The 27274-nt window shown below is 44.0% G+C and overlaps 1 protein-coding gene across 1 annotated transcript in view; it reads right to left on the bottom strand.

Annotated features, from left to right (window-relative positions):
• LOC306789664 (contactin-associated protein-like 4) overlaps positions 1 to 27274 on the bottom strand; it is a gene marked incomplete at both ends in the record, with an annotated part of 72122 nt that overhangs the window by 36554 nt on the left and 8294 nt on the right. The window contains 4 exons of the mRNA XM_079285727.1: positions 2662 to 2868; positions 6544 to 6691; positions 8804 to 8997; positions 16674 to 16784. Coding sequence (XP_079141853.1) covers positions 2662 to 2868; positions 6544 to 6691; positions 8804 to 8997; positions 16674 to 16784 — 660 coding nt within the window. The remainder of the gene's footprint in view (positions 1 to 2661; positions 2869 to 6543; positions 6692 to 8803; positions 8998 to 16673; positions 16785 to 27274) is intronic.

Here is a 27274-nt window from a genome sequence, read left to right on the forward strand (position 1 = left end):
TGTTAGCTTTGTTTGAGCGTGAATCCACTTTGATGTAGTTTGAACTGTGAACCCGCAAACTGTTGGTAGAGCTGTTAGGTTTCGCTTTATGCAGGCAGGTGGCAGGCAAGCACAGGCGTTCAGAAAAAGCTCTGGATGAAGTCTAAAAACGACCTCAGTCTGTGCTGAACTGTATTCCCTTATTATTCTCCTCATGTCCTCAAGACAGAATCACCTCGTCGCGTCTTGTCTGCTATTCTGCTCCTGCCGCTTAAAATCTGATTATGGAGAGAGACACTGACGGCTCTTATCAGAAAACATGCTGGTGTAATCATTTCAGCAATTGACTCTCGTAAAGCACAACGCCCGTCACATATTCAGCCCGAATCAGAAGCTCTGACTAGAGAGGCAATTCTTCAATTGACAAACTGTAGAAACCAGATTAAAAAGTGAAAATTACAGCAGTTACAGCATCTTCTTCTGTGTCAAACATAAAATAAATGATCATGCAGAATCATTACGGGCTTCACAAAAGTAACTGGAAGTAGAGGTACTGACTCTGTTCATATAAACTATAGTGTTACATACAAGTGTTCATCCAACTGTTCTGTATCTACCTGCTTATTGCTCCTTATTGAAGGACACAGAACTGAAAAGGGCTCATGGACATGGAGGACAAGTAGGCCACGAGTTGTGTTGGCACATTCAGAACACAGAGACACATCACAATGAAGGAAGACATCAGAGAAGATGGTTGAAGGGGGAATATCAAAGACAGGGACAGAGAGACAATGAAGAGCTGAAAGAGGCAAATGGTCTCTTGTGATGTGGAAATATAGCAACGAGATCTATGGAGACAAACCGTGATTACAACAGAAAGGAAGACGAAAACAGAAGCAAAGAGTCACGTAGAGAGGAACAGAAAGGAACAGACATAAGATGAAGAACAAAGACAGAAGAAGAAGAGAGACGGTCTGAGCTCCTCTCCATGTCCCTGCTTTCATTTCAACGGATGGCTCTAATTTCCTCTCGCTGAGCTGCTTTTCAATGACGCAGACTTTCTTTGACACACCGGTCTTTAAGCTGGAGCCGCTGATCTAAAGGCTGGCACAGAGTCCGTTTAAAGGGGAGCAGCCTTCAGTTGAATCCAGGCGGCATTCTCTCTACTGACCAGCAGGGGGCGACACCTCTGGTTGTATAGAAGTCTATGAGAAAATGACTTCTCACTCAATTTATTCCCTCAGTCAACATTGTAAATATGAGTTCATGGTCTCGATTGCTTGTTTCAAGTCTTCTTTAGGGCGGGCTTACTGTGATTGACAGGTCGCTGCCGCTACCAGAGTCGTATACGTCACTCCTCCACATTCCAAATAAAGTCACTTTCGTTCATTGGTTGCAAAAAAACAACACGGCGACGGCTGTAGTCCAAGATGGCGACGAAGAAATCAAAACAGCAGTCCACAAACCAACGGGCGACATAACCATGACTACGTCCAGCCTCCTATCCTGGGTTACAGTGGAGGTGTTTTTCTTGTACAGTCTTGTACAGGAGACAAGGTGATGCACTTGTCAGGGAGACGTCTGGGTCTTTAGAAAAGAGGATTCTTTACATATATATTCATCAACATTTTCTTTGAGGCTGTGCCATCATCGTTTCACAAGTTTGCATTGTGAGACGGAGGAGAGAGAGAAGGGGCAGACGGATGAAAGATAGGACAGACATGTGGGAGAGGAATGGATGGAGGAAGATAAGGATGCTGGGATATTTGAGTGAAAAATATATCAGAGATGGACAGAAGGAAAGAGAAAGGGAAAGCGAGAGGGGGATGGGGAAAATGTTTGGGAGAGATGAAATGCAGAGGGTGAATAAGTTGGATGGATGGACGGATGAAGAAAGTATTTCAGCAGCCAGATGGGGTTTCTGATGAGAGGGGAGACCTCTGGTTTAGACCTCTGGTCTGAACCTCTGGTTTAACCCCATTTAAACACACACACACACGCACACACACACACACACACACACCTCCCTATGTACAGGCTGTAAGCCATGCATCACGTCTTGCAGAGTCCGGCCCTAACACATGCTACAGAGAGCGGGTACCATCCATCATGTCTGCAACTCGACTGAGATGCAGCAGCAGAGCGTGGGCCAAGATTTGAACCAATCAGGCGGCAGCGTGCGTGTCGCCCACCTCAACCAACCACAACCAACCTGAAGTTATCTCAGAGGGCTTTATATTGTCAACACACTTTCTATTTGCTGATCGAATTGTTCCAGCTCAAGGATTTTCTTCACTGGATATCAGAAAGGAGTGTAAGTTAGTAATCCTAAAACGACGAGCTTTCTTTAGAGTCTTTCAATAACTTGAAATAGCGTGAATCACAGGGGGTACATTTTTAAAGGCACCAAATTCCACAGAAATCGTTTTAAATGCTGTAAAATGTTGTTATTTTATGAATTACAAATGCTTTTCTTCTTCTTGTATATTGGGTATATTTGAGGAGCCTGTTGCTGCGTCCCATTGTTTTATTTTGTCGTGTTTTCGTCTGAATAAAAAAGCAGGTAGAGAGGGTTTCAGGACAGAGAGGGTTTGTGTGATACTCCAGTGTACTGCATATGTATGAGAGGAGGCCAGTGCAGTATTTGTCAGTGGGTATGATTATGTATGCGATGTGTCCTACCTTGTCTGAGCAGCAGCAGTAGCTTTCCTCTCTCTAACTCCAGACTGAGGCCGAGTCCTCCCTCTCCCTCTGCGTGCAGCAGTGTCCCAGAATTCCTCAGGGTTTTAAACTTCAGGGAGACGACCTCTCTGGACGTCCCCCGCGGCCCGGGACTCAACCTGTACACCAGACTGCTGCTGCCGCCGTCCAAACTCACAACGCCAGAGGCTGGAAGACAAAACAGACAGAGGAGTCAAAAGACTTAATCAAAAAACTACAGTGTGGAGGAACACACTGCCGTCGCCACAATATTCAAGTCCACAACAGATAATTAGGTGTCAGAGTTGCTGTTAATAACACAAAATCCTCCTTCATCTGGGCATAGATTCGGTTGACGTGATATTGGTTGACATCACATATTGATATTGATATGGTTGCAGCAGAGTGTACGACTGAATCTGTATTCTGTTCATCACTTTTTATTATTAAATTTCACCTCGGGGTCTCACGTGCTGGATGGGGATTTGGGCTGAGGTGAGGTGAACAGTGTGTAGGCTGTGAAATAATGCACCGCAAATACTAAATTATTGAAAAAAAGAAAAGAAAGAGCAGCAGCTGAGTTCAGCATGGACGCCAGCACTCAGTCTCACAGCCACTTCGCTCGCAGCGATGCTCTTATTGGATTGCCCGGTGCTCTTTCTGATGACAGAGCAGCGAGATGAAGCTCCAGAGCAGCGAGTCATCCTCCGTGTGTGAAGCCGAAACATTGCTTCAAGTCCACTTTACTACTCTTACCACTCACAAGCCATTCAGTGCTAGATTATGATTCATCCTAGACGGGTATAATGTGTTATCTGATTATAATCATCCCGATAACCGATCGCTGCTTGTTTACGAGTCATAACTTGGACACTCGGTAGCCTACTCTTCATCTTACAGCATGCGAGACAACATCGCTACAGTCTGACAAGTCTTGTAGCCAGAACATTAATTGGGAGTGTCTTTACTTTGTGTTCAGTACAGCAACTGACAAGCTATAAACCTCTCAGGTTTTTATTGTTCTATGCAAAAAGTGATTCAGCGTGTTGCTTTATTGACAGACTCTTCAAAACTGCATTAACCACTGCGGGGCAGTAAATAACAGACACAACAGTGATATACTATCATGAAGTCGAGGTCGTGAATAGTTGTTTATTCATCCAGCAGATACTGATTAAAAAGTAAAAAGCATGTGGCTGGTACTCTTTTCACCGGTGGGGCCCCTGGCCTGATTTGGCGTTGTGGCCGGTGTGATGCTGGAAACATCTGTCTGCTGCAGCTGGAAATGATGCTGATGAAAACGGTGAAACTGAACCGACACAGTTAACGTGCGTGCTGGATAACAATGAGCTAGAAGACGAGACAACGAGCAGTCATGTGTCATCGTTAATACAGAAATATTGATTTTAGCTTCTTAATCTGTCAAACCCAGAAGTGACTGAAACTCAATTTCCCCGGAAGGAACGTGGGGCGAGATATTATAGATGGGAGGGTTAAAAGAAGACAAGGTACTTTTTTTATTCTCTTGCAAAACTTCTGCATCATCCTGACAAATACTTTACTTGCAGCAACGACAACAACACTTCTGGCCCAAATCCTTCAGAATAAAAGCTTTGACTCTCTACATGTTTCCTGTTTCGAAAAGAATAACCTGGCACAAAAAGTAAAAAAACGATATATTAAAATAGCGTCCCTGACTTTTACTTTGTCGTCATATTATGGTTTAATCTGTTGCTCTGTAAGTAAAAACAATATGGCAAACTCAGCTATACTGATATATACATAACTGTACAATGTGTGCAAACACATTTAACCTCCACGTCCCTTTGGACGCTGTCATTTTCTCATGTCACTGATCATTCTTGGTTGTAACCATTTGTTGGAGCACATGTGCGTACAGTGACCGACATCATGGTGCGATGTCTGTGCCGTTTGTTCAGGTTGGACCACCGATGTTGAGTCGGTTTTTATCGATTTGATTGCTTAAGCCTCAACACGTGACCCGCCAAGACGCATTATGAAACGTTTTGTTGCGTTGCCTCAATAACAGACGAATACCCACAAGACATTTTTCACACCGCGGTAAACTGTTTGCTTCCTTCAGTATATTGCATTTGTTTTTCCAAAGAGGATTCTGCTGTGCATGCTACATTAGTTTACCAGCAGGAAAACCACGAGTCTCCTCCGCCAACCGTCACGCCGACTGATAAACATATTAAGTTATATATCTGCTGTGTCCTGAGATATTTCCAAACCACTACAGGCGATTTATCTAAATCCATCTGTTTAATGTGTCCCATAATCCAACGGGACACCATTTTATTAAGGGACACAAAATGTTTTTCATCATAAATCATCTTTCCACTTGGTGAACTCATATAATGAGATAGTGCCGGGAGTGTTATGCTGCTGCTGCTTCGGTATACCGGCGTCTGGACCTCTAAATATGTGAAGTACATAGAGGCCACATTCGTGCAAGATCAACTAACTAACTCGGTACGCGCTTATCAACTGGACGGAAAGCAATATGCTTCATTATCCTTCCTAAATATGAAGCCGCGGGCTAAAAACGTAGGAAATTAAATTCATTTTACTTTACTTTCTTTGATAATTGTGTTAATGCTTCCTATCTTTACCGTAAATAAAGACATATACAGACATTCATGGTCCCCAGAGGATGAAGACAATTGACTTTCGTGACCCCTTGATATTTGTGGTTTTGAATTACATCTCAATGTGTCCGATACTTTTAGTTTATGGCCAAATACCTGCTGAACTAATGCCCTTAACAATTAGCTTCAGCTGTACTTTGTGTTTAGTGCTTATAAGCAAACGCAGCATTGTCATAGTGAGCATGTTAGCATAGCAATAGAATAAGTGAAATGACTCCTTTGATATACTTCCTGTTTCACTCCAATCAACAGTTTGAAAACAAAAGTACAGATGAAGAACCAGAAATGGCACACTGCTGACAGAATACGAGACACAGTCCTTATGGAAATCATGTTTGCACATTCATATTTACTGTTTGATAAATGTATTTGAGCATGTATATGTGAATGTGTGGAGCTGTTTTCGATATTCACGAGTGTGGTGTGTTTTTATGAGGCCAGATACAGTGAAAGATCAGCCGTGAGGACAGAAACGAGGGCAAAGACACAGCGGGGCATTAATGCTGAGCGGACAAAATATTACAAAGACCTGCTTCTTCAAGCGAGTCATGGAGAGGATGAAGAAGATGATGAGGAGTCATATTGAGTGCAGATATAATGTATTTAGATTCATGCTCATCCTAAACTCGTGTTTGTTGTATTTGTTATTTTTATACATATTATGTGTTTATTGGCTCACATAAGAAAACAGATTTTTTTCCCCCATGGAGCAATTTACTGATAAAATAAACTGGAGTGTAATTTAGACACAGAATGTGAGAAAGTCAGAAGATGTGTTTCAGTGGGATGTGTGTTTAGTTCATCGTGCTGATGCCAGCGGCTGAAGCTGACAATATGTTGCATCGTCTGAGAATCACAGAGCCGGGATCTGTTAACACGACGCGATACGGGTTGTTTTCACTGTTAACATCAGAGCGGAGAGCGTAAAGGAGTTGTGCTTCCAAGAAAAGGCGGCCAGGGAGCATTGGTTGTTCTATGTATTCGTGGGGAAAGACCAAAACAATTCTTGGTGTAACGAGTGTTTCTTTTCTTTTTAACCAAATTAAATGTGTTGTACATTGATTGAGATGTTGAGTCCTTCTCTACTCAGTTGTAATGATTTGTCGTTTGCTATGTCCTCCATGCAAACTATGTTTCTCTGGCGGACATCTCTACAGAGTGCAGTCAGTCCAATAAAGAAGAAAGGACTTACTGTACGGACACCCGTAGGTCTCCAGCCGGAGTCCGATCCTCCCGCTGGCGTTCCAGTCCAGAGGAATGAGGCGGAGGAAGCGAGCGATGGCCGGCTGCTGCAGTTTGTACTGAACCACGCTGTCTGCATTACTGTTACCTGGAAAAGACTGAAACACGCAAACATCATGAGGACTTGTTCATTACACATCTGGATTGTTGCTGACTGCAAAACACACAGAAGAAGTTCAGCACAACTGTGTTTAGAATAAATACAAGCATATACTGCATATAAATCAAACTGTACTTTATTAAATATAGGATTAGCAACTTTAAACATAAACAAAAGCTTTGATTGGAATCAATTTAATTGTACTGAAACAAGGAGAAGTCCAAATGTTGACGTTGACAAATCTTGTATATTTTTAACAAGACAACTTCAACAGCTGCCTTTGAGGAGCAGAGAAAGTGAAGGAGACATGATGAGAGAGATACACTGTGAACGGCAAAGATATGAAATGAAGGGGAAATAAAAACATGGCGAGAGTGAGACGGAGGTAAGCAGCAGTGTCAGAAAATGAGAGGAGGAACCAGAAGGGAGAGAGGACACTTTGAGAAGAACGGGGAAAAGTGAAAGAGATGACTTCATCCCCAGACCGCCAGGCAGGAGGAAACAAACAAGAACACCAACAAGATCAGAACCGCTTAGTGTTCCTGTGGCTGCGTGCTGAACCGTGCACCATCACCACAGCGGGAACAAATACAAGGCCAACCCGGAAAAACACAGAAGAAGAGTTGTGTGTGGACCAGGAGGTGGGAGGTGATGCCTCGCTGCCTCCGCTGTCCATCTGACGGATTTCTTCATTCATCAGCTCTACAGAGACCAGCTGAGCTTTTCCACTTTCATGGCTCATGTTTCTACCGTGTTGCTACCCGTGATGACCGACTAACGAGGAAACACCATCAGCAAACAGTATACTCAGGTCGAAGTGAAGGCATTGGTGCGACAACCAAACGTCTTACTGATTTGACATTACTGTCATTTCTTTCGTGTCAGCCTGTAATGTACTCTCAATGGCAACGTACGCACTCAACAGGAGAGCAAACTCAAGAGCTTTCTTCCTCCACAGAGTTTGACTCTGTAAAGCACTTCAGAGATGCTCGATTCATTATTCAGAACATTGATATCAAACAACCGTCGGGTTTGTAAAGATACAGCGGAGTAATGTCTACCTGAGCAAAGAATGGAGTCGATCTCCCTCTGTGTGTGTTGTTACCATGGACTGTATATAAGAAGTGGACGTCGCCATCGTGACGTCATTCATTGGTTGGTGGACGTTTTAAAGCCTTGAGTTCGCGTTCTAGGATTAGAGCTATCGCAATGTTTTTCGTGGCCAATGAACAGAAGTCACCATGTTTGGACTGAGGGGGAGTGACGTAGAGACGCCGTATACGTCTCTGGTAGAGACCTGTCAATCACTGTGTAGCCCCGCCTATAAAGCATCCCCTGCTTTATGGTCTGTGTGACTCTAAATGGACCATAATGTACGAAATGAACATCATGCTGTATTGAAGAAGACTTGAAACTAGAGATTGAGACATAAACTCATGTTTACAATGTTTACTGAGGTAATAAATCAAGAGAGAAGTAGAGTCATTTTCTCATAGACTTCTATACAACCAGAGGAGTCGCCCCCTGCTGGTCAGCATAGAGAATGCACGTTTTAAGGCACTTCCGCATTGACTTCACTCGGAAGAACCGGAGGTTGCGGTGTGGTTGTTCCCCGAGCTTCTCGGTGCTTTGTTCACATCTTTTAAGCGTGTTTGGACGATGTCAACATGTTCACTCCCTCTTTCAAAAGTCAAAGTGAGAGAGAGACAAAAGGCGCCACCGAGTACCAGACAGAAATAAACAAATAAAACAAAATGGTGCCACTTGACTGCCTCTCTGTGCGTGATCAGCAGCTTAAGTGTTTTGTCAACAGGTGCGCCGAGTCAGCAGAGCTTCAGCGTCGGTTCATACATTATAAATGAAGAGATAAACTCATGATGACTCAGTTTATCCGTTCAGGGTAGACGGAGCCACACAGCTCTGCAGTACATCACTTCAGATGAATTACACAAAACAAAACACGATGTTATTATTAATCCCTGAGGGGAAATACAACAAAAGAACGAACGAAAGTGAAGCCGTAACAATGAAGTTCTTTGTCTGAAGGGATGAGATGATTCATGCAAACCCCACCGTTTTGATGGTGTTGTCCACTGCAGTACGGACTCACCCCGATACTGTCCTCCTGTCTGTACTGCTTCCAGTTGTGTCCCGTGTCGCTGAACATCAGCAGGTACGACGTCAGCCAATCAGAGCTGCCGTAGCGGCCCTGAGTCGCGACAGCGGCGATCGTGGTCCGCTCGCCGAGGTCGACCTCCAGCCACTGATACCTGTCTGAGGCGAGAGGAGACCAGCCTCCAGCTCCTGCAGGGAGAGAGCGGGAGGCAGGCGAGCATACATGAGTCGTTTATTAGATTTCCATTCAAGTAGGCTTTGGTAGATGCTGAAAAGGAAATTGCATTGCTTGACCTTTCACATTCTGAACGAAAATCACACTTTTCTGTTATGAAAGCCGACTGAAGAAAAGTGATTGAAACACAGCAAACACCTTGAAAATCTAAAATGTTGAAGCTATAATGGGATATGAATCCCACTTTAGGAACTTTCCAGATGAATTTCAATCACTCATTCTTGCTTTGTGTCTCACAGCGGCAGTTTGTTTCTTTTCATATCTATTTCAGTAAAACACGCACATTGTCTTTTCCGTTGTGAGACAGAAACAAGCGGAACAATCAGCGTTTCATATTTCACTCGTCAAAGCAACAGAGCTCCAAAACCAAAGAAATAATCTGAGGCCAAAGGTCTCGCAATATTAATGCTAATTCTGCAGCGTCAACTGAAACAGGGTTTTCATATCTTCCTGAATATTTGAGAGGTAGGACAATGACGTGAATCTGCTGTTTCAGCCTTCACAGTCACCAGATCTCTACCAAACTGAACAACTCACACCTCCACCACCATCTTTAAGTGTATTGCAGGTCACGTTACCTCATGAAAAATAAAGCAGAATAAAGATAGAAGCACATGGAAGCTGATATTATTTCCCATGAACAGCAATGCGTTGCCGAGCCTGGCTTTTACAGTTTGTATCCTTGAACGTCATCAATAAAGGTCCTGCGTTGTGATCGGTTGTGCTCCGGGTCATCAGGCTGAGATGTTTTCCCACAGAGAACAAACAAGGAGATCGATGAGAGTCCAATTATTGAAGAAATGTGCACTTTTCCAGAAACCTCTCTTTGATGCAACACACTGAGTTACATTGCATTACAGCCACTTACTGATGCCTGAGGGATTGTACAAAAGGTGTATGCTGGCAGGAGTCTGTGCATGTGTGTGTGTAACCATGCACACTGCACACACTGCAAGTGTGTGTGCGTGTGCGTGTGCGTGTGTGTGTGTTGGAGGGGGGTTTGTTGACAGAAGTCTGCTTGGACAGAAACTGTGATTTAATTGAATGGGCTGCTGCACAATAAAGACACTGAACAATAAAATGCGGAAAAAATGCACCAGGCTGTGTGTGTGGTGTGTGTGTGTGTGTGTGTGTGTGTGTGTGTGTGTGTGTGTGTGCATAGGAAAATACTTTGCTGGGGCAAAATGACAACTCCGAGCTTAAACACCATATGGGCAGATTCTGAAGGAGGAGGCTGTTGACCAGCATCCCACTTTGCACACACACACACACACACACACGCACACACGCACACGCACACGCACACACTGCAAGCTGCTTAAACGCCACTCGACTTTAAGAAAGACAATTCAGTTCTTTCCCCTCTCCACTGTCTACATTTGTTTCCTCAAAGACAAGAAGCCTACTGTGCACCTCACACCAGGTTCACACCGCACAACAGTCGTATTACCGTACGATGACTTTGTCCCTTTGGATTACCACTACGCCATACCTTCCTGTTGTGCCTGCTGGGAAACAGCCAATCACAGTCAGCAGTTCATTAAATCTGGAACGTCAACAACACAGACGTCTGAAGCATGGCAGAGAACGTCATGAGCTGTGAAACTGAAGTCTTCCACTGACCCACTGCACAGGATCAATGTCATGTCCTCTGCTAATGTTCCTCCCGACAGAGCGCCACAGACCGATGAACACAAATACAGAGATTAATGCCAACCTCTCTGTTGTCGTAGCACTGAAGCCATCAGTCCATATTTAGAGCGTAACACCGACAAAACAACCCGCCAGCATGTCATAAAATTAGCTGTGGCTGTTCATGATCCCTTGAGGACCATTGAACATGACTTTGACTCCCTGACTTTTCAACCACTGACAACATGAGGACAAAATCCCACAACAACACTTTGTTCCATGAAAAGGTACCTTGAACTACTGGACAGATTTACATTCCATATGCTGTTTGTATTCATGTTCCCCAGAGGATGAATCCTAATGTTTTTCATCATCTTCAGACATCATTTCACTTTAACTGACAATGAGAATATCTAACGGTCAATCTGACATTAAAATGCAACGAGCTCATGGACTCAAGATACTAAAAGGTTTTATCGCACAATATAAAAAATAAAAAAAAACTATCAGGCAACTTTCTGCACCCAAAATTGAACCCTTTTGATGATCTAATTACGTTTTACGAGTCTGTCTGGTGCAGTTTTGTGACTGATATCAGTGTTGGAGCATTCATGTGCGCTCTGTCTGAATCTTGTGTACCAAGGCACAAACAACATTATCTCTACTGACACAGTTTTTCCTCAAAATTGCTTCTTGCAACTGCCTCTTTGTGACGCCAGTAATGTCAGCGTGAACTCCTCCTCACTGATGCCAAGTTGAAAGTTTTAAATGGTCATATTACAGCATATACTCTCCATCTGAGCGGCATGTGAGTTCAAGAGGTCAACAGTTGGAAATGTTGTTCGTCAGGAATGTCTCTGAACAGAGAAAGGAGAAAAGAACCGGTGTCGGTGTGACGGCTGGTGGATCCTGATCTTTAAAGAGCTAAAGGCCAAAGCTAATAAGCAGTTGACTAACAGACGTGTCCAGTGACAGGACAGCAGAAAAGAGCAGACTCTGACCTTTACTCATGGAGATGAGACTGAAAGGAAAGGAGGGAATCAGACGGAAACAGCTCAGAGACAGAGCGGCGTGACACAGATTTACTGCGTCCACCCGGACAGTAGAACTGAAAGGAATGTAATTGAGGTGAACTGACGGCTGATTGTCTGCACACTTTCTGCCACGGCTGTCGCTTTAAATCACAGAGATCGCCGCGGTTCCTCTGCCTCGTCTGTCCGTCAAGGCAGTGAGAGAAGTAAAGAACAATGCAGGTCAGCAGAGTGACAGCAAACAGGGAGTAGTGGAGATGTGGAAATGTAAAAACCACATCAAACAGGGACGCACGCCACTTCGTATACAGTGTTTTGTATCTTCTTCTGCTTCGCTTTGTGTCATTTGTGGAATAAACATCACAATGAGTTGCTCTTCATTTGCTGCACCAAGTCAGACACTAATTTAAACTGCGTCGTCATTTCCACGAGCGTGTAAATACGATTTATCCGATTCACCGACACGGGTTTCACAACTACGAGTAAAACCGGGAAAAGAATCAGGCAAACAAATCATCTGACTGGTCAGCTGTGTGCACACATTAAACATGACTGCTGTCAAAGTAAAGTATGAAACTACATCAAAAAGTCTGAGAAAAAACTGAATCTAAATGAATACATTTTTTTGAACATTGTTAATTAAATAAATAGAAAGTTTACCACCAGAAGTCAAAGACACTGAAACTGATATTCATTGGTTTCCCTCCCAAGCTGAACCTGCTTATCGGCCGATATTGATTCAGCTGTGTACTATTCATCTGTATGGATGTGCTGTGATTGTCATCATTGTTGTATGGTAGATACACACAGGGAATAAACACCGCAGAACCTTCTTATATCATCGAGTTTGACAGATTTTCCGGTGTAAAATGTTTCCAAATTGCTGACATTTCCTGAGATCCGGCTAACGTCGCACTGACCACCAGCCCCTCAGTGCTGATATCCAATCGGTGCATAGACTTATATACCTCCAGCATTCTATGCAATATCAAAGGCACTCTAATCATATATCACACAAACACAACAGCCATGAAAGCACCGATGCCAGAGAAAGAACGACCAGACTAAGTCGACACTAAAACCAATCAGTTATAAAGGTGATGCTGGGGAGTGTGTAGGACATTCTGACTGGTCAAAGCAGACCGAAATGATAACGCGTCACCTTTACGCACTGATGACAATGATAACATGGCACGTCGTCTCATTCTGGAAGGAAACGGAGAGGTTTGAGGGGGTTCGTATCAGAGTGTGAATAATGAGGCTGAGTGAGGACAATATGTTTTCAGAATTAGCTGGCTGAGTGTGAATGTAGTCTTTGTCTCAGGTTAACTGTGACATAATACCAGGTGCCCGACTGAGCCTCACGGTAACTAAACAAAAGCCTGTTTGATCATCAGTAACGCAGTAATGTTCCTTCAGACAGCTGCAGAGAGACAGACAGGGAGGTGGGCAGTGAGGCAGAAAGGGAAGAGGCAGACAGCAAGTAGGACAGAGAGACAGGCAGCTTTAAGCGGCGCAAGATGCAGCTGGAGAGGCGCGATACAGACGGGCTGTTGTAAGTGCCAGGTCCAGAATAAGCGCCGGTCATTTGCATGAGAATACAAAGGCCGGAGGGTAACCTCTGATTACATGTCAGTGTGAGAGCGAGTCCAACAGGAAGCTGACGGGCTCGATGCTGAACCGACAGCAGCAGCAGGCTGGAAGACACGCAGGAGAGGTTTACATTTTAGAAATGGCGCACTGCAAAGACGCTGAGACGCTCCACAGAGCTGAGGGGAGCTGATCAAATGTCACGTTGAGGCCGTTTCCAAGCTCGAGAATGAACATTCAATCTCAACTTGTGTCCGTGACAACTGGACAAACTGACTCTGTTGATGAGGCTGGTGTGATACGATGGAAAGCTCGACTGAATGGGCCTTTGAGGGGATCTTGTTTTGTACTTTGATGACTCATAGAAACCAAGGCGGCTTTGCTATCAAGAGATTAACGTTCGTGTGTGTGCATTTGGGCGATTTATTGTGTATATTTTGACTGGGGACTGACTACCAGAAGAGAACAACTAAGGAAAGAATTGCTGTCATAAAAACACTCCATAGATATTTAAGTGTTTTCAGCCACACAGGAGAACTAAACACAGAGGGTTTAGTTGGCTGTTGTTACACAGTCGGTCCAAATTTACAGGTTCCAATTAAAGTTGAGTTCCACCTTCAGACTACTGTGGCACAATAATCACACTCAAGTCCATTCCAGCATAATTGCAGTGGCGTCATGATGACTGTCAGTGTCGCCCCCCCGAAGAAAGAAAGCGCTTCAAACATGAAGACTGCAATTAACATTTTGGCAGGAAGACAGCCGGCTAAATGAGTTCGTACCAATGAAAATGTGACGGCCGTACGGAGTGAAACTAATGATCACAGCAGCACACAGACTGTACAGGGCAAAAGAAGATGGACGGGATCGGTGCTGATGAGAGAGGAGGTGGAGAAGAGGGGAGAGGAGACACAGAGAGGAAAGACAAGAAAAGGAGAGGAAGGGAGGCAAAAGAGAACAAATGAAACATAGTGCATTCCTCCTCAAGTTCCTGGTAAAAGGCCATTCATCTCCAATCAATAGACTGTCGGGGCTTTTTATCCACTTCTGGTGTCTGACTCCGAGCCATCAGGCCTCCACTGAGACCAGCTACATCAGGTCAATGTCAGGTCCTCTGGTCTCCCTGCAGAGAGAAGCTGCTGCTGGGTTTCATGAAGTGTCTGTGTAAGAATAGGTTACGCAAGGTTGTTGTTTCCCTCTGGCCGAGCTGCAGTGATGAAACAATAAGTTAACATGCTCCTCTCCCCTCATGTCCATGGACTCGTTAGGGTTATAGAGCAGATAGGCCTCTCGTGGTCTGCCGGTCGGATGCCTATCGGATGAATTATAATAACTTGGGTGATGCTCTGACTTTTCATCGAGCGCCGTTATCAGGTCAAAATGTGTCCAAATGCTTTGGTTTATGATCAAACGCCTGAGAAACTCATGACATTCCCATCAGCCTCAGCTGTGCTTTGTGTGTAATGCTAATGACGGCATGCTAAAGAGCTAAACTTAAACGATGAACATTCTAAAAATGAAATATTGTAGCATCGTCGTTTTGAGCATGTTAGCATGCTGGTGTTATCATTTTAGCGTCATTAGATTTAGAGAATATTCAAGCTGGCTACATATGTAGCGAAGATATTCGTACGCGGTGAAGTGTGGTGCCTTGATCTGTACGTCCCTCTCGCTAAACAACATCTTCACGTCAACATTACCAGGATGGTTCAGGATGTGTGTAACACACACACACACACACACACACACACACACACACACACACACACACACACACCCTTATCTATCTCCTCCATGCTGGGGCTTGATTAGGAACATGCATGAATGCTATCACTGTTGTGAAGTTGTTTGTTGAGCCATTTTATTTGCTGTGGAAGCAGAAAACGCGGCGGCTGATCATACAGTTAAACTGTGTATTGCCGTCACGATCTAGGAGTTCTTTTGCAGGGCTTTGACTTTGACTTTGAAATCCAGCTTTCGTTTCAACGTGGGAAAAGTTAATAACCTGTTCAAAATGTACAGTGCATGTCCAGAAAAGGGCGCTCTTTAAATCCAATGTCAGCCTGATCTATAGCATGCTCTGCTGATCTATTCAAAAAGTGGAGGAGTAGGCTAGCAAGCAAAACTAAATTGATCGGGTAATCACGACACAGACGCGTCAGAGAAGCAGCGTGAGGAGGCATTTGGGGTTCTACACCACAGTGGCTGTCAGTAAAAAGCAGCTGACTCTACAACAGTCTGAGCATCATAAGGAGAAAAGGAGTAGAATGGACAGTGAGCAGTCTGGCAAACTCTGAATGTAAGGGAAATATCAGGTATCTGTAATAAGTCCGTCCAATCATTACACAACCTGCCTGTCTGCCCTTGCACTGCCAGTTTATCAGCTTTAAGCACTGCCAACAGCCATATCGGTTCTTTACGTTCTCAATGATAATTCTGGAGGAATGGTTTTGGAGGGAGGCCTGAAGGGACGGGCTGGCGGTTTTGGTGACTTTCTTGCTAGATTTAGCAACCGTTAGAGCTAACGCTGCTAGCTACTTTCATGGGCTGGGCTTTTTGGTTCAATTAATTATAATTAAAATCGAGCGCACTCTTGGTAGTTTCTCAAGATTACCAACCGTAGCTTTAATGTAAAACCAGGAAATGTCAGCAGCATTATCGTAAACTGGCTTTAGACCAGTAAGTGTCAGCAGAGGACGACAATACAAATTAGCCCTTAATGTCTTCACTACATGACCTCAAGTATGAGTGCAACTTCTTCCTACTTGTAATTTTGGAGTTCTTGGAGATGAATCAGATTCTTCAGTTGCACTTCAAAGTAAAAGCTTAACTTGATATATGTTTGAGTGTGCTGGAGTGATACAGATGTGTACTGGCACCACAGCAGAGAGCGTTGTCAATCCACTGGGCTTTGATGTCGGGGTAAAGCAGTCGAGCCCCTTCCCTGCAGAACGCTCCACAACAAACCATGATCTTCACTTTGTCTCTCGACGGCGTCCAGCACAGGACTCCCTGCTGGGTTGATGTTGGGCTGGCAAACATTCACACTTATCCTTCAATACAAACAGCATCTAGAGAATACAGAAGCTACAGCTTGTTCTTTCTTTATGTCTCGCAGACATAATTTGGATCCTCTGTCTTTGTATATCCAGTAGAAACGTACTTGTTATGTTTTGTGTCCTGAGCTGAATCAACTCTCTTCTCTGCAGCAGAGCAGCTCGTCAGTGACAGAGGAGGGATTTGGCAGCCTGAGTCTAACTGAGGCAGCATAAACAGCATGCCCTAAAACACCGGAAACAATGACAATCATGATATGATTTCAGCCCAAATCAGGACTTGTGTTTGCAGTCTGGTCGGCAGCAGGAACTCTTCCTTACCGTCTCTCCTGTTGAGTTTGGCGAAGCCCGGCGCGTGACTGCTGGACAGCTGTGACGAGCTTCTGAAGGACGACGGCGGCAGATTGGACACCAGCGCGCTGTCACACGCCTCTGTCAACCAATCACAAAGCACAAGGAAAAGCACACTTTAAAATAATTCAATATGCTTCAACTAAACTTGCCATGTGTCCATTTTTAGGGTGAGGACAATTTGTCACATTTGTTGTGTTTGAATTGAGACTTTAACGTCTGTCCTCTTCATTGCTGGTACCTGTAATGTTGCTGTTACAGGAACTCAAGCTTCTCCTTACCCAGAATGCAATTTGACCAATAACAGCTGGGTCAGATATTTTGGCGTGTTTAGCGAGTAATGGCTCATCTTTCTAACTCAACACCCTCAGATTTTTTCATTTTCAAACTTGTCTTCAAGGTGAAGTTCTGTATTTGTCATAAACACAACAATAGCAGTCGTTGACAATATGTACGCCCACCAACAATGCTCCTACAAAATGTATAAAAAGGAAAAAAGAATCCAAGACATGAACTAAAAATACTGCAGAAGTTAAAATATCGGAATAAAATCTAATATTTATGTCAGAATAAAACAGAATACCCTGGTGTGCAGGTTTGTAGCTGTGATTCAAGTGAAAGCGCATCAAGTAGAATGTTTTCAGGAAAACATTCTACTTATTTCGTCTTTTTTTTTTAACCACAGGACTACATGCTCGTCTGTCGCTCTGATGAACACGTAAATCACTCACACACTGTTAAAAACGCTGTGACATTGAAATATATGCTGCTGCCGTTATAGATCATAATCCCACAGTTTTTAACGCAACAATTTAAAATACGTACATCTGTCTGTCAGTTCAATCCATCACACTAAATACAGACATGTATACATGCACATACAGACATAATCATACAGTCCATGAATGTCCATTCAGTATTTCATTATTAGCACTATTTGTATGGTTTAAACTGAAACAACACTTTTTATATACATGTCTAAATACTACTTATTTATAGACGTGTTTTTCCACATAGTTGTGTACAAAACAGTCCTATAGTCTATTCTTTGCTTGTATTTGTTCAACTCTGTAGTTCCTGTTCCTCTTATGTCTATTTCTGTGTACATTTTCCTCTCATTTGATAAAACTACTGAGCAGACATAATGTGCTAAACACGAAGTGTTTGTTTTAGAGGAATACGCAAACATTCACACACATTCATGAACGTCGGCTCAATAAATAGATGTCACAACAGCATTAGATCATTTTCTAGTTGAACTGTGAAACTTTGGTGTAATTATGGTGTTCAAGGAACTTAAGAACAAGAACAGTGTTGGGCTGGGTATCGACCTAAAAACAATCACAATGCACAGCATATGTTCTGTATGAAATAACCACATGGTAAAACCTGCTTCTGTTTGCTGCTGTGTGAATTAAAGACTTTTTTTCTGTTTCGAGGCCCCTGAGGTGTCAATCACAGTAAGCCCCGCCCCTAAAGCATCCCCTGCTTTATGGTCTGTGTGACTCTAAATGGAGCATAATGTACTAAATGAACATCATGCTGTATTGAAGAAGACTTGAAACTAGAGATTGAGACATAAACTCATGTTTACAATGTTTACTGAGGTAATAAATCAAGAGGGAAGTAGAGTCATTTTCTATAGACTTCTATACAACCAGACTTCATTTTGCATCCGGAGTTCAGTTAATGCAGGTTTCAGAAATACAACAAAAGTTTCAGATGTGAACAGTTTTACAGTCCAGCTGATTAAAAAACATCAGAAAGCCTCCGCCTTCGCCTCGGTGACACTGTGGCTCTGAGAAGTTTCTCTTTGATGATGAAATGATCTGGTATTGAGTCTGAAGACCGTTTCGGAGAGTTTGTTACAAAGAGTCCTGATGTACAGTCACATTACACACACTGAGCCTCACAGTGGCTCTTTATAGTCCGTCTTTAAGATCTCTATCATTAGTAATGGAGTGGTTTTGAGCTTCATACATATTTAATTCCACTGCTTTAGATGCGGTCCAGCTGCTCAACAGTCGTCAGAAGGCCTCCAGCTCTCTGGTCCTCTGAGGCTCCTCCTGATCGTCTTCATCCCGGCAGGCTCTCACACTTATACTGTGGAGCCCTCAGCGGGAAGAGCAGGTGAATTACAGTAGTCTGAAGAGGTGGAACGAGAGGGACGGCTCTCCAACGCTGAGTGCTGTAATCTCTGAGGAGATCATGTGTGTTGAGAGCGAGAGCGAGAGAGAGCGAGAGAGAGAGAGAGAGGGGGGGGGGGGGAGGTTTCTCTCAGCTGAGCTTTGGCATTTAAGAGCCGGCGTCCCTGACATTGTGACCAGTGAAGCACGAACACGGACGACTCGGAGGGAAATGGAGCTAAATGTTGAATACCTGCTGGACTCTGCAGCCACTGAACCTCGACACCGACCCCGGCTGTGTTACAGAGATCTCCATGAATATTAATCCGCCGCAGCTTCACCCTCGGCACGAACTGGAAAACAAACGCACCTCCTTATTTCCCATTACAAAGACGACGCTGTGAAAACCTTTTGTTTTGGATATGAAGGCATTTGCTTCTTTGTGTTTTTTCCCTGAGACTCAACGTCTAAACGAGGGTGAACTTAAAGAGCTTCCCCTGGCATTTACCTTTGAGGCTCCAGATTAACAGAAGAATGATCCGAATCCTAAACAATGGACAATATACAGTATAATATATACAAGCACTACAACTCAATGTATGAAAAGAATATGTCATTCTGGGAGGAGATCATTTTTCAACATATAAAAGAATATAGTGGTGTCTTTAATAGAGGACCACAAAATGAGTTCCAGCCTCAGGTGAAACAATAAAAAAGGGAAGTCGCTAAAATCTCAACCACAGTTGGGCAGGAGACCATTATGTTGACACTTGAGTGAAGGTGAACATATTTTCATTTCAATCAGCTCCTGGACACCCATCACTCAGCCAATCTGGCCAATTCATCCATCCATACTTTGTGAAGTTTGTCATTTTGCTGAAATGACGAATGCCGAGTTTGACAGCATGTTAAAAGTGAGAAGCCTCAAAAACGATTCTTCAGAAATCTCCGGAGGTTTGAGGCCTTCCATCAACACCGACGTGGCAGAGAGGGCAGCTCATGCACCTGCAATGTCCACTTCTTTATGTTTCGCTGAATAACAAAGTGCCCACAGAGTCCACGACGGAGCCGGAGACCCTGAATACCGATGAGCTCCATCCATCACCTCCACAAACAGCAGTGAACAGAAGGTCCATGCAGTGCTACTCAGTGTGAGCCGACTCGTTCAGCCATTCAGAGCATGTAGCAGTAAGAAGGATAACGAGGCACCGACGGACGCTTGTTTTTGCTGCAGAGCGCCAACAATCATCCTCAAGCAGAAAACATCGACGTTCATCTTACTAATCCGCTCAACTTCTACCTCCAGTTACACCCGAGGGGTCGAAGCTGCTCATGCAAACAAAGGACGCATCACAACAGAACATCGTGGGATACTCTCTTCTCCCGCTGAATCAATAATTCACTGTCATGCAACGCAGACATAAACAGAGAGAAGTTGCATTCTCAGTCGCCAAATCATGCTCGGTGAAAGTTTTTCAAGAAAAAAAAAAGAAAAGAACTTCAAGACCCACACTTCCGCCTCATCTCCTTAATGTTTCAAAAGCTTTGCATTTTTAATCCGGCCTCATCCACAGAGACGTGAAGACCACAAAACATGGTCAGACTAAAGTGACTTGATAGCCGACTGGTTACAACGCTACGAAACTGCAACATTACCAGTTCGAGTCGAACCGGAGACCTTTCTGTCACTTATCTCAGTCTCCCTCTTGTAAAACCAAAACACACTTTTTGAAAAGACTTCAGAAAAAAGTATCCGGTGGATGAGACCAAACAGCACTTATGTACCTTCAGTTACCTTGTAGTTCTCTTGTTAGCTGAAGAATAAAATGTTCTATGAATGTTTTTGTTCAACAGTTAATATGCATCCACTGCAGCTTTACTACAGTGTAATAATTCTATTTCGCTGAATCATTGACATCACAAGCTGTTTACAGCTATAGTTTAAGATGATTAAATGTGATTACTTTAAATGTGCCAGGAATTATAAACATGTACAATAATATAAACAACTGTAGAGTTGGACATATTGGTATTAAATAAAACACACTGCTCACAACATCCGGAATGTTTGTTCCTCATCTCCAATCCTTTATCCAGCTGTCACACACGCTCCCGCATAATGTCGACTGCTTCTGGCCTTCAACCCCTTGTCCAGCAACACAATACCAGATAATAAGATCATCAGGTGAAGCACAAGCTGCAAGAATGCAGCCACGCACAGCATCCCAATGCATTCTGAGGCACTCTTTGACAGGAGAGAACAACCCTCCTCCTCTCTGCGGCTCGTTACACTGAGCAGCGAGGTGGGGAGACGGACATCAAGCAAAAGAAGTGATCAAACACAGCGGCGAGCAGCATTTAAAACATTTTCTTTTCTTTTTTTTTTAAGTCGTCAGGTTCCGCTCACATTACCGCAGACGAGAGAGTTAAAAGAAGCTGTTGGGAAATTAGATTTTCTTTTCTTTTTCACCAGGGTGCAGTACAAACACGGCTGAAGCCCCCAAACATTCACTGCGAATTAGAATGCCAGAATTATGCAGATTAAAATGGAAAAGCTGGCGGCTACATCACTCCTACTGATGGCTCCAGGAGGAGGTTTGTGTAATAAAATATCTGCTAATTCTCTGGCCGCACTCAGTAAATAGTTTGAATATATTTGCCTGGAAATGTCTCTTAATAGCGAGCAGTAGAGCAACGGGTCTCCATGGGGAATAAAAAAACATGTAATTGTGTTCCGTCATTCAAATAAAATACTCGACTCAAAGATATTCACATCATCCAAGCACCTCGGCAAACCTAATTTATTTCATAAAGGAAACACTGGGGATTCATAAAATTGAAAACTATAAATTGCACCAGTAGAGGAGCTTACACCACAAACTATATTTATGCAAATGAGTGTTGGAGCAGCATACTGTACATGTTGTCTGTAGGGACTATAGGCAATCACCTGCTCAAATATTGTGATTGTGAAGGTAAATATCATCCTTACAGTGTGGCGTGAGGCTAGATATTTCATTGGATGGTATTTGGGTTGTCATTAAAGTCTGGTCTCTTACTTTATCTTTATATGAAACAATTGGTGCTCTCACACCCGACCTGTTTGGAGCAAATTATGATGCATTTGCCCATTTGATTGAGTTTGTTTGGTTCGGTGCGACTGCAGTTACTCAGACTCTGGTGCGGCCCAAATAACTGGACAAAGACCATCTGAAGAGGAGGGTCTCCGTCCACTTCCAAACCTTCTCTGGTGTGGTTCAGTCGTATCGTGAAGGCTCAGCAGAACAAGCCAGATTGTTTGATATTAAGTGTATCATTTTAGAGGTAAACGACTGTTAAATCCAACAGCTGGTTGTGAAGACAGTCAAGCAAGCGATATATAGAGTGCTGCAGGAATCAGTCCTAAAACCCAGAAGTCAGCATTTTTGCACTTCCAGTTCACTCGTCTCAAAGTCAACGGGTTATTAAAATGGATTTCTGGATAGATGCTTGAAAAAAGGTCTGTGGTTGACACAAGCTTAAGAGACTTTCACGTTTTGTTCTACAATGAAGCTCTCACGTGTCAGAAAAACAACGGTCACTAACAAGTGGCTACACTGGTGCAGTTTGTTTATATTCAAACATTCAACACAGAGGCTTTAAATTCTGTATGAGCACCATTGTTAATATTTCAAATATTGCCACATTATCAATATTGAAATACTGACCCACAAATAACAACATTTTATGCATCCCCAGCTCTATGTGATGGTCAACAATGTAAGAAACCGAATGTGACAGAAGAGATATTCTGATTGATTTTGTTCATGAGCACAAGGGACACATATGGGTCTAGTTAGCAGTCAATAGAAAGTAAAATGTGCCAAAAGTTGGGAGGGAATTCCTATGCAAGCTCATGATGAATGATGTTTTGACAAACATCAGAGTCTTCAACGTGCATTCTCTCTAGTGTCCACCAGGGGGCGACTCCTCTGGTCGTATAGAAGTCTATGAGAAAATGACTCTACTTCTCTCTTGATTTATTCCCTCAGTAAACATTGTAAACATGAGTTTATGTCTCAATCTCTAGTTTCAAGTCTTCTTCAACACAGCATGATGTTCATTTAGTACATTATGGTCCATTTAGAGTCACACAGACCATAAAGCAGGGGATGCTTGGGTGACGTCACGACGATAACGTCCACCTCTTATATAGTCTATGATTCCAATAGGGGAGTTCATCTTTGTTTGTTTACTTTTGTTAATCATTTTATATTGTTAAAAACAGAAGAATAATGAATTGGCCTTTTGTTTTTATGGGGGAACTAAATGGTTAAAATCCTAAATCGGGTATGGTGTCAAAAACGTGGCGATTTCCTTTTCAGGCCACATCGCCCAGCCTTAACGTCTAGCCCTGACCTAGCGTATGCATCCTACACTCAGCCAATCACAGAGCAGAGACATGGCGGCGTGTCCCGGCCTTTTATCTGCATTATGTCTACTTAAGCTAAACTGCAGTGGCCGGTACAATTCATCAACACAATGCAATACTGCGCATCGTTATCTCGTTTGTTTAAAGGCTCCGCAGACACATCGCCAATCTATAAACCAGAGCTGTGGGAAAGCAGACGAGATCTATCTGATTGATCTTGTTAAGGTGAGGGGAAACATGATTCCAGCAACCGGAGGCCGTCTGCAGCCATTGGAGCCCAGACAACTCTTTTACACCCGCACTGTAACAGCTGGTCTATGGAGACCTGCCTGCACTGCCACTGCAATAACACACATATTATATCAGCTCCAGACCAGAGAATATTTGATGTCGTGACCAAAGGCAACTATGGAGCTCCCTCCCTGCGTGTGTGTGTGTGTGTGTGTGTGTGTGTGGGTGTGTGTGGGTGTGTGTGGGTGTGTGTGGGTGTGTGTGCGTGCATGTGGAGCCTCTTAACACTTCCACTAAACCACAACAGCCGCCGCAGTCACAGCATCTACAGTTCTACTTTACAGACGTCTCGGGGACGTTAGCAGATAAGTGCTCTTTAAAAAAACTTCTCTGCAGATAATTTGATGTTGTCCGTCTTCTCCCGCCCATCAAACACTCGGAGCTCGGCTTCTCCCGAGGCTGGAAACACAAAACACGACCACTTAAACGAAGAGAAGAGCGTCTGTCCTTACTAGAAGTTGTGAAGACGAGCTATGAAGCAGCACTTTCACATTGAACTGTTAAACCGTCACGGGACAGTGTAATTGGGATATCTGGGGGAACACTTTCGCCCACACTTTAAAGGGCGGTGTATCTTCACGCATGGTTTCTGCCCATCTGCATCTGCGTAGAAAATGTTGACACTGACAGGCGAAAACCTCACTGCACAGTAAAGGGGTGTGTCCAATGGTGTGACATCAATTTAAAACTTTAACACAAGCATGAATCAAGCTTTACGACACGTTGCACTGATTAAAACTAGTTTCACACCAAAGATACTCTCGACTTCCTGTCAGAAGACGCTGTTGGTGGTGATGATGATGGTGGTTTGGGAGCAGAGGATTGTAGGTGCTCCAGAACAGGATTACACACATTTGTTCTCTGCCTGTCTTAAATTGAATCCTTTCTTTCTTGAAGGTTGAGGTATTTTATCACAGAGTTGGTAATTCACCGAAATTTAATTTCTTTGCGGTTTCTTTTCTCCGGGTTAGAATTTATCTCTGATGTGATCGCTCAAGACCTGAAGCCTTCCTGCAGCTTCTGCTCCCCCGAGGACCAGAACCAGAACTGCTCCGAGAGTCCGGTTCGTATACGATCTGGTTTACGCGGAGCTCCGATGTAACAAGGGCTGTGTGTCGAAATCTCTCATTCACTGCTCCCTCTAATGGACCCTTGGTAGTTCACTCAGCAGTGTGCAGGACGTTGATATGTGGGATTGTCAGGAGAAAGTAGTGCACTTGCCATGGTTCCTACGTACGATCTACGTACGATGCTCCACTGTAAGCAGGGAGTGATTTCAGACGCAGCCAATCAGGGTCAAAGTGAAGGTTTGAGGAGGTGAAGTCTGTGAAATGCATTGACAGATCCAACCAATAGAAGCTGTTCCTTAAACTTTCACTTTCTTCGACAAGGCATGAATATTTATAGCAGAGCAGCCGTGCAGAAAGTCAGTCCTCTCGGGGCTGAACATGAACACACACTCTCTCCCTTAACAGCCAGCGGGTGGTGAAATCGTAGAAGCATTTGAGAATGTCACAGCAGGGAAACAGACACGGGAAACTATTAGCTCCTCATCCTCGTTCCTCCTCCGGCCCTAATCCTCCTCTTCCTCTCTTTTTTTCTCTCCTATCCACCATCCTCAGCATCCTTCCACACTCCTCTCCTCGTTTCCTTCCTCTCTGACTCGCTTCTGTCCCCGTCTACTCGCCTCACTTTCCGTCATACCTGCTGTCCTCCCTGTCCTCCTGCTGCTTCATCTCATGAAGTCAAATCATCTCAAAGATGTGAGGCGGTGCTTCCAGAAAGCAGATGGCGGCCCGTACACACACACACACACACACACACACACACAGCAAAGTCATTGAGGGATAAAATGGGAAAGGCAGCAGAAAATGTCACTGCAGTTGTGAGAAACAGAGGGAGTGCTGCTACCAGACAGCCTGCAGACTCTGACCCCCTAAACTTTATCCTCTCATACTTTATATTGCTTTTCCTCCACGTATTTCCTTCTCTCCTACCCTCCTCCTCCTCCTCCTCTTCCTCCTCGTGTCCAACTCAGTGCTTAGCTCAGATTAAACTCCATCTTGCTGTGTTGACATTCAGCCGTCTTCCGTCCTTAATGGCCACTGACTCAGCTCCGTCCTCTCGAATACAAACTGACCGGTTTCTGCAACTTCTCATCAGCAGTCGCTGCAGATTGGCGGCCACCGGGTTTATACAAAGACACAACCGAGAGGACGTAAGACTCTCAGCATCTCAGTGTGTAAAGAGGACAGCTAACTGATTGGAAACGTCCGAATCGGGGGGAGAGCAGTCTGACATCCACTTCATGCAGTGATTGGTCAAAAAAAGTTCTCTCTCAAGCTGCATTTTGTTTAAATCTTACCACTAAACTTAGTTGTATCATTAAATCTAATGTTTTATAATTTATAGATTTTAATTAGTTGCCATGTGTGGAGAACTTTTTGACTTGAAAAGTGATTTAGTTATGATCATTTTTAATTGTGACATTCCCCGAGGTACAATGTTGAACTTTGTGCAGAAATGGTCAGATCCCCAGAGGATGAACCCTACTGCTGACGATTAAAACGTATATCGAGCGCCGCCCTCACACCAAAGTGTCCACTTTGCATACGAGCGATATAACTGGCAGTTTGATATGAACTTCACATTCTCGCTCTTCGGAGCTCATTGTGTGGAATAATAACATGTTGCGCTTGCAGCAGCTGCAGGAAGGACAATCTGTTTCTGGTGAAATGCGAATCCCCAGCAACAGAGAGCGAGAGAGCGCGGTGACCTCGCCGACTAATGCGGTTACAGTTGGTAAGTTTAATGTCCCCAGTCAAATATCCAGTTACGACAGCCATAACTAATGCATCCGCCGGCACAAATAGAGTTGCGAGTGTAAAATCCATTTGTTGTTCGGGTCCATCGTCTCGGAGTGCCGGAGTATCACGACCTCAGCGGATGAAAGCTGATGTTTGAGGCGAGCCATCTTGTGATGAACGGCTTCATTTTTTGGGGGAGACGGGCTCCTTCTGGGGACGGCCTTGAACAAATACAGTCCAGCAGGTCCCAAGATCAACAGGGTGGACCGCAGTCCCCCTTCAGTTCCTCACTTAACTATGTTCATGGGTTAATAAATCCAGATTCATGACTGGTGGCTCCACATCCCGAAACCTTGACTTCATCAGGTCCCCGTTCATGGCTCCATTTTGCCAGCACACATTTCCATAAATGACACTAAAGAAGAGATACGAAGGGGATTTATCCTCGGCTACTCGTCCCGGCTCTCGCTGAAGCCGCCCTCTCATGAATCATAAAGGACCGGGAGGTTCGCTGAACACCAAACTGCGAGGGGCTTTGTTCTTCTCGGAGCAAACAAGCAGCTCACTGAAAAGCAATAGATTCCCCACGAGACGAGCCCCGGTTCACGCTCTCCATCCTCAACCTCTTCTTACCACATTAATCCTGGAACAGATGAGGGATAATTCATGAGCTCAGAGATTTAATCAAGCACCTCGAATATTCCCCTGGAGCCTCCACAGTTTAAATAACCAACTCTTTCTCTAGGCAACGAATTGCCTTCAATGGGTGAGTAATAACACCCACGAATTTGCCAATCAGCCTCCAGCATCTCTATTATTTACTGTAACTGGTATTAAACCTCTCCGCAGTCTGCAGCAGCTGAATAATCAAACCGCTCCTTCGACGCACGGGCGTGTAAATACCCGAACCGTGCCGAGCTCAGAGCCTAATTAGCG

Source organism: Melanostigma gelatinosum (genome assembly GCF_949748355.1).
Source record: "Melanostigma gelatinosum genome assembly, chromosome: 15".
Lineage (NCBI taxonomy): Eukaryota > Metazoa > Chordata > Actinopteri > Perciformes > Zoarcidae > Melanostigma > Melanostigma gelatinosum.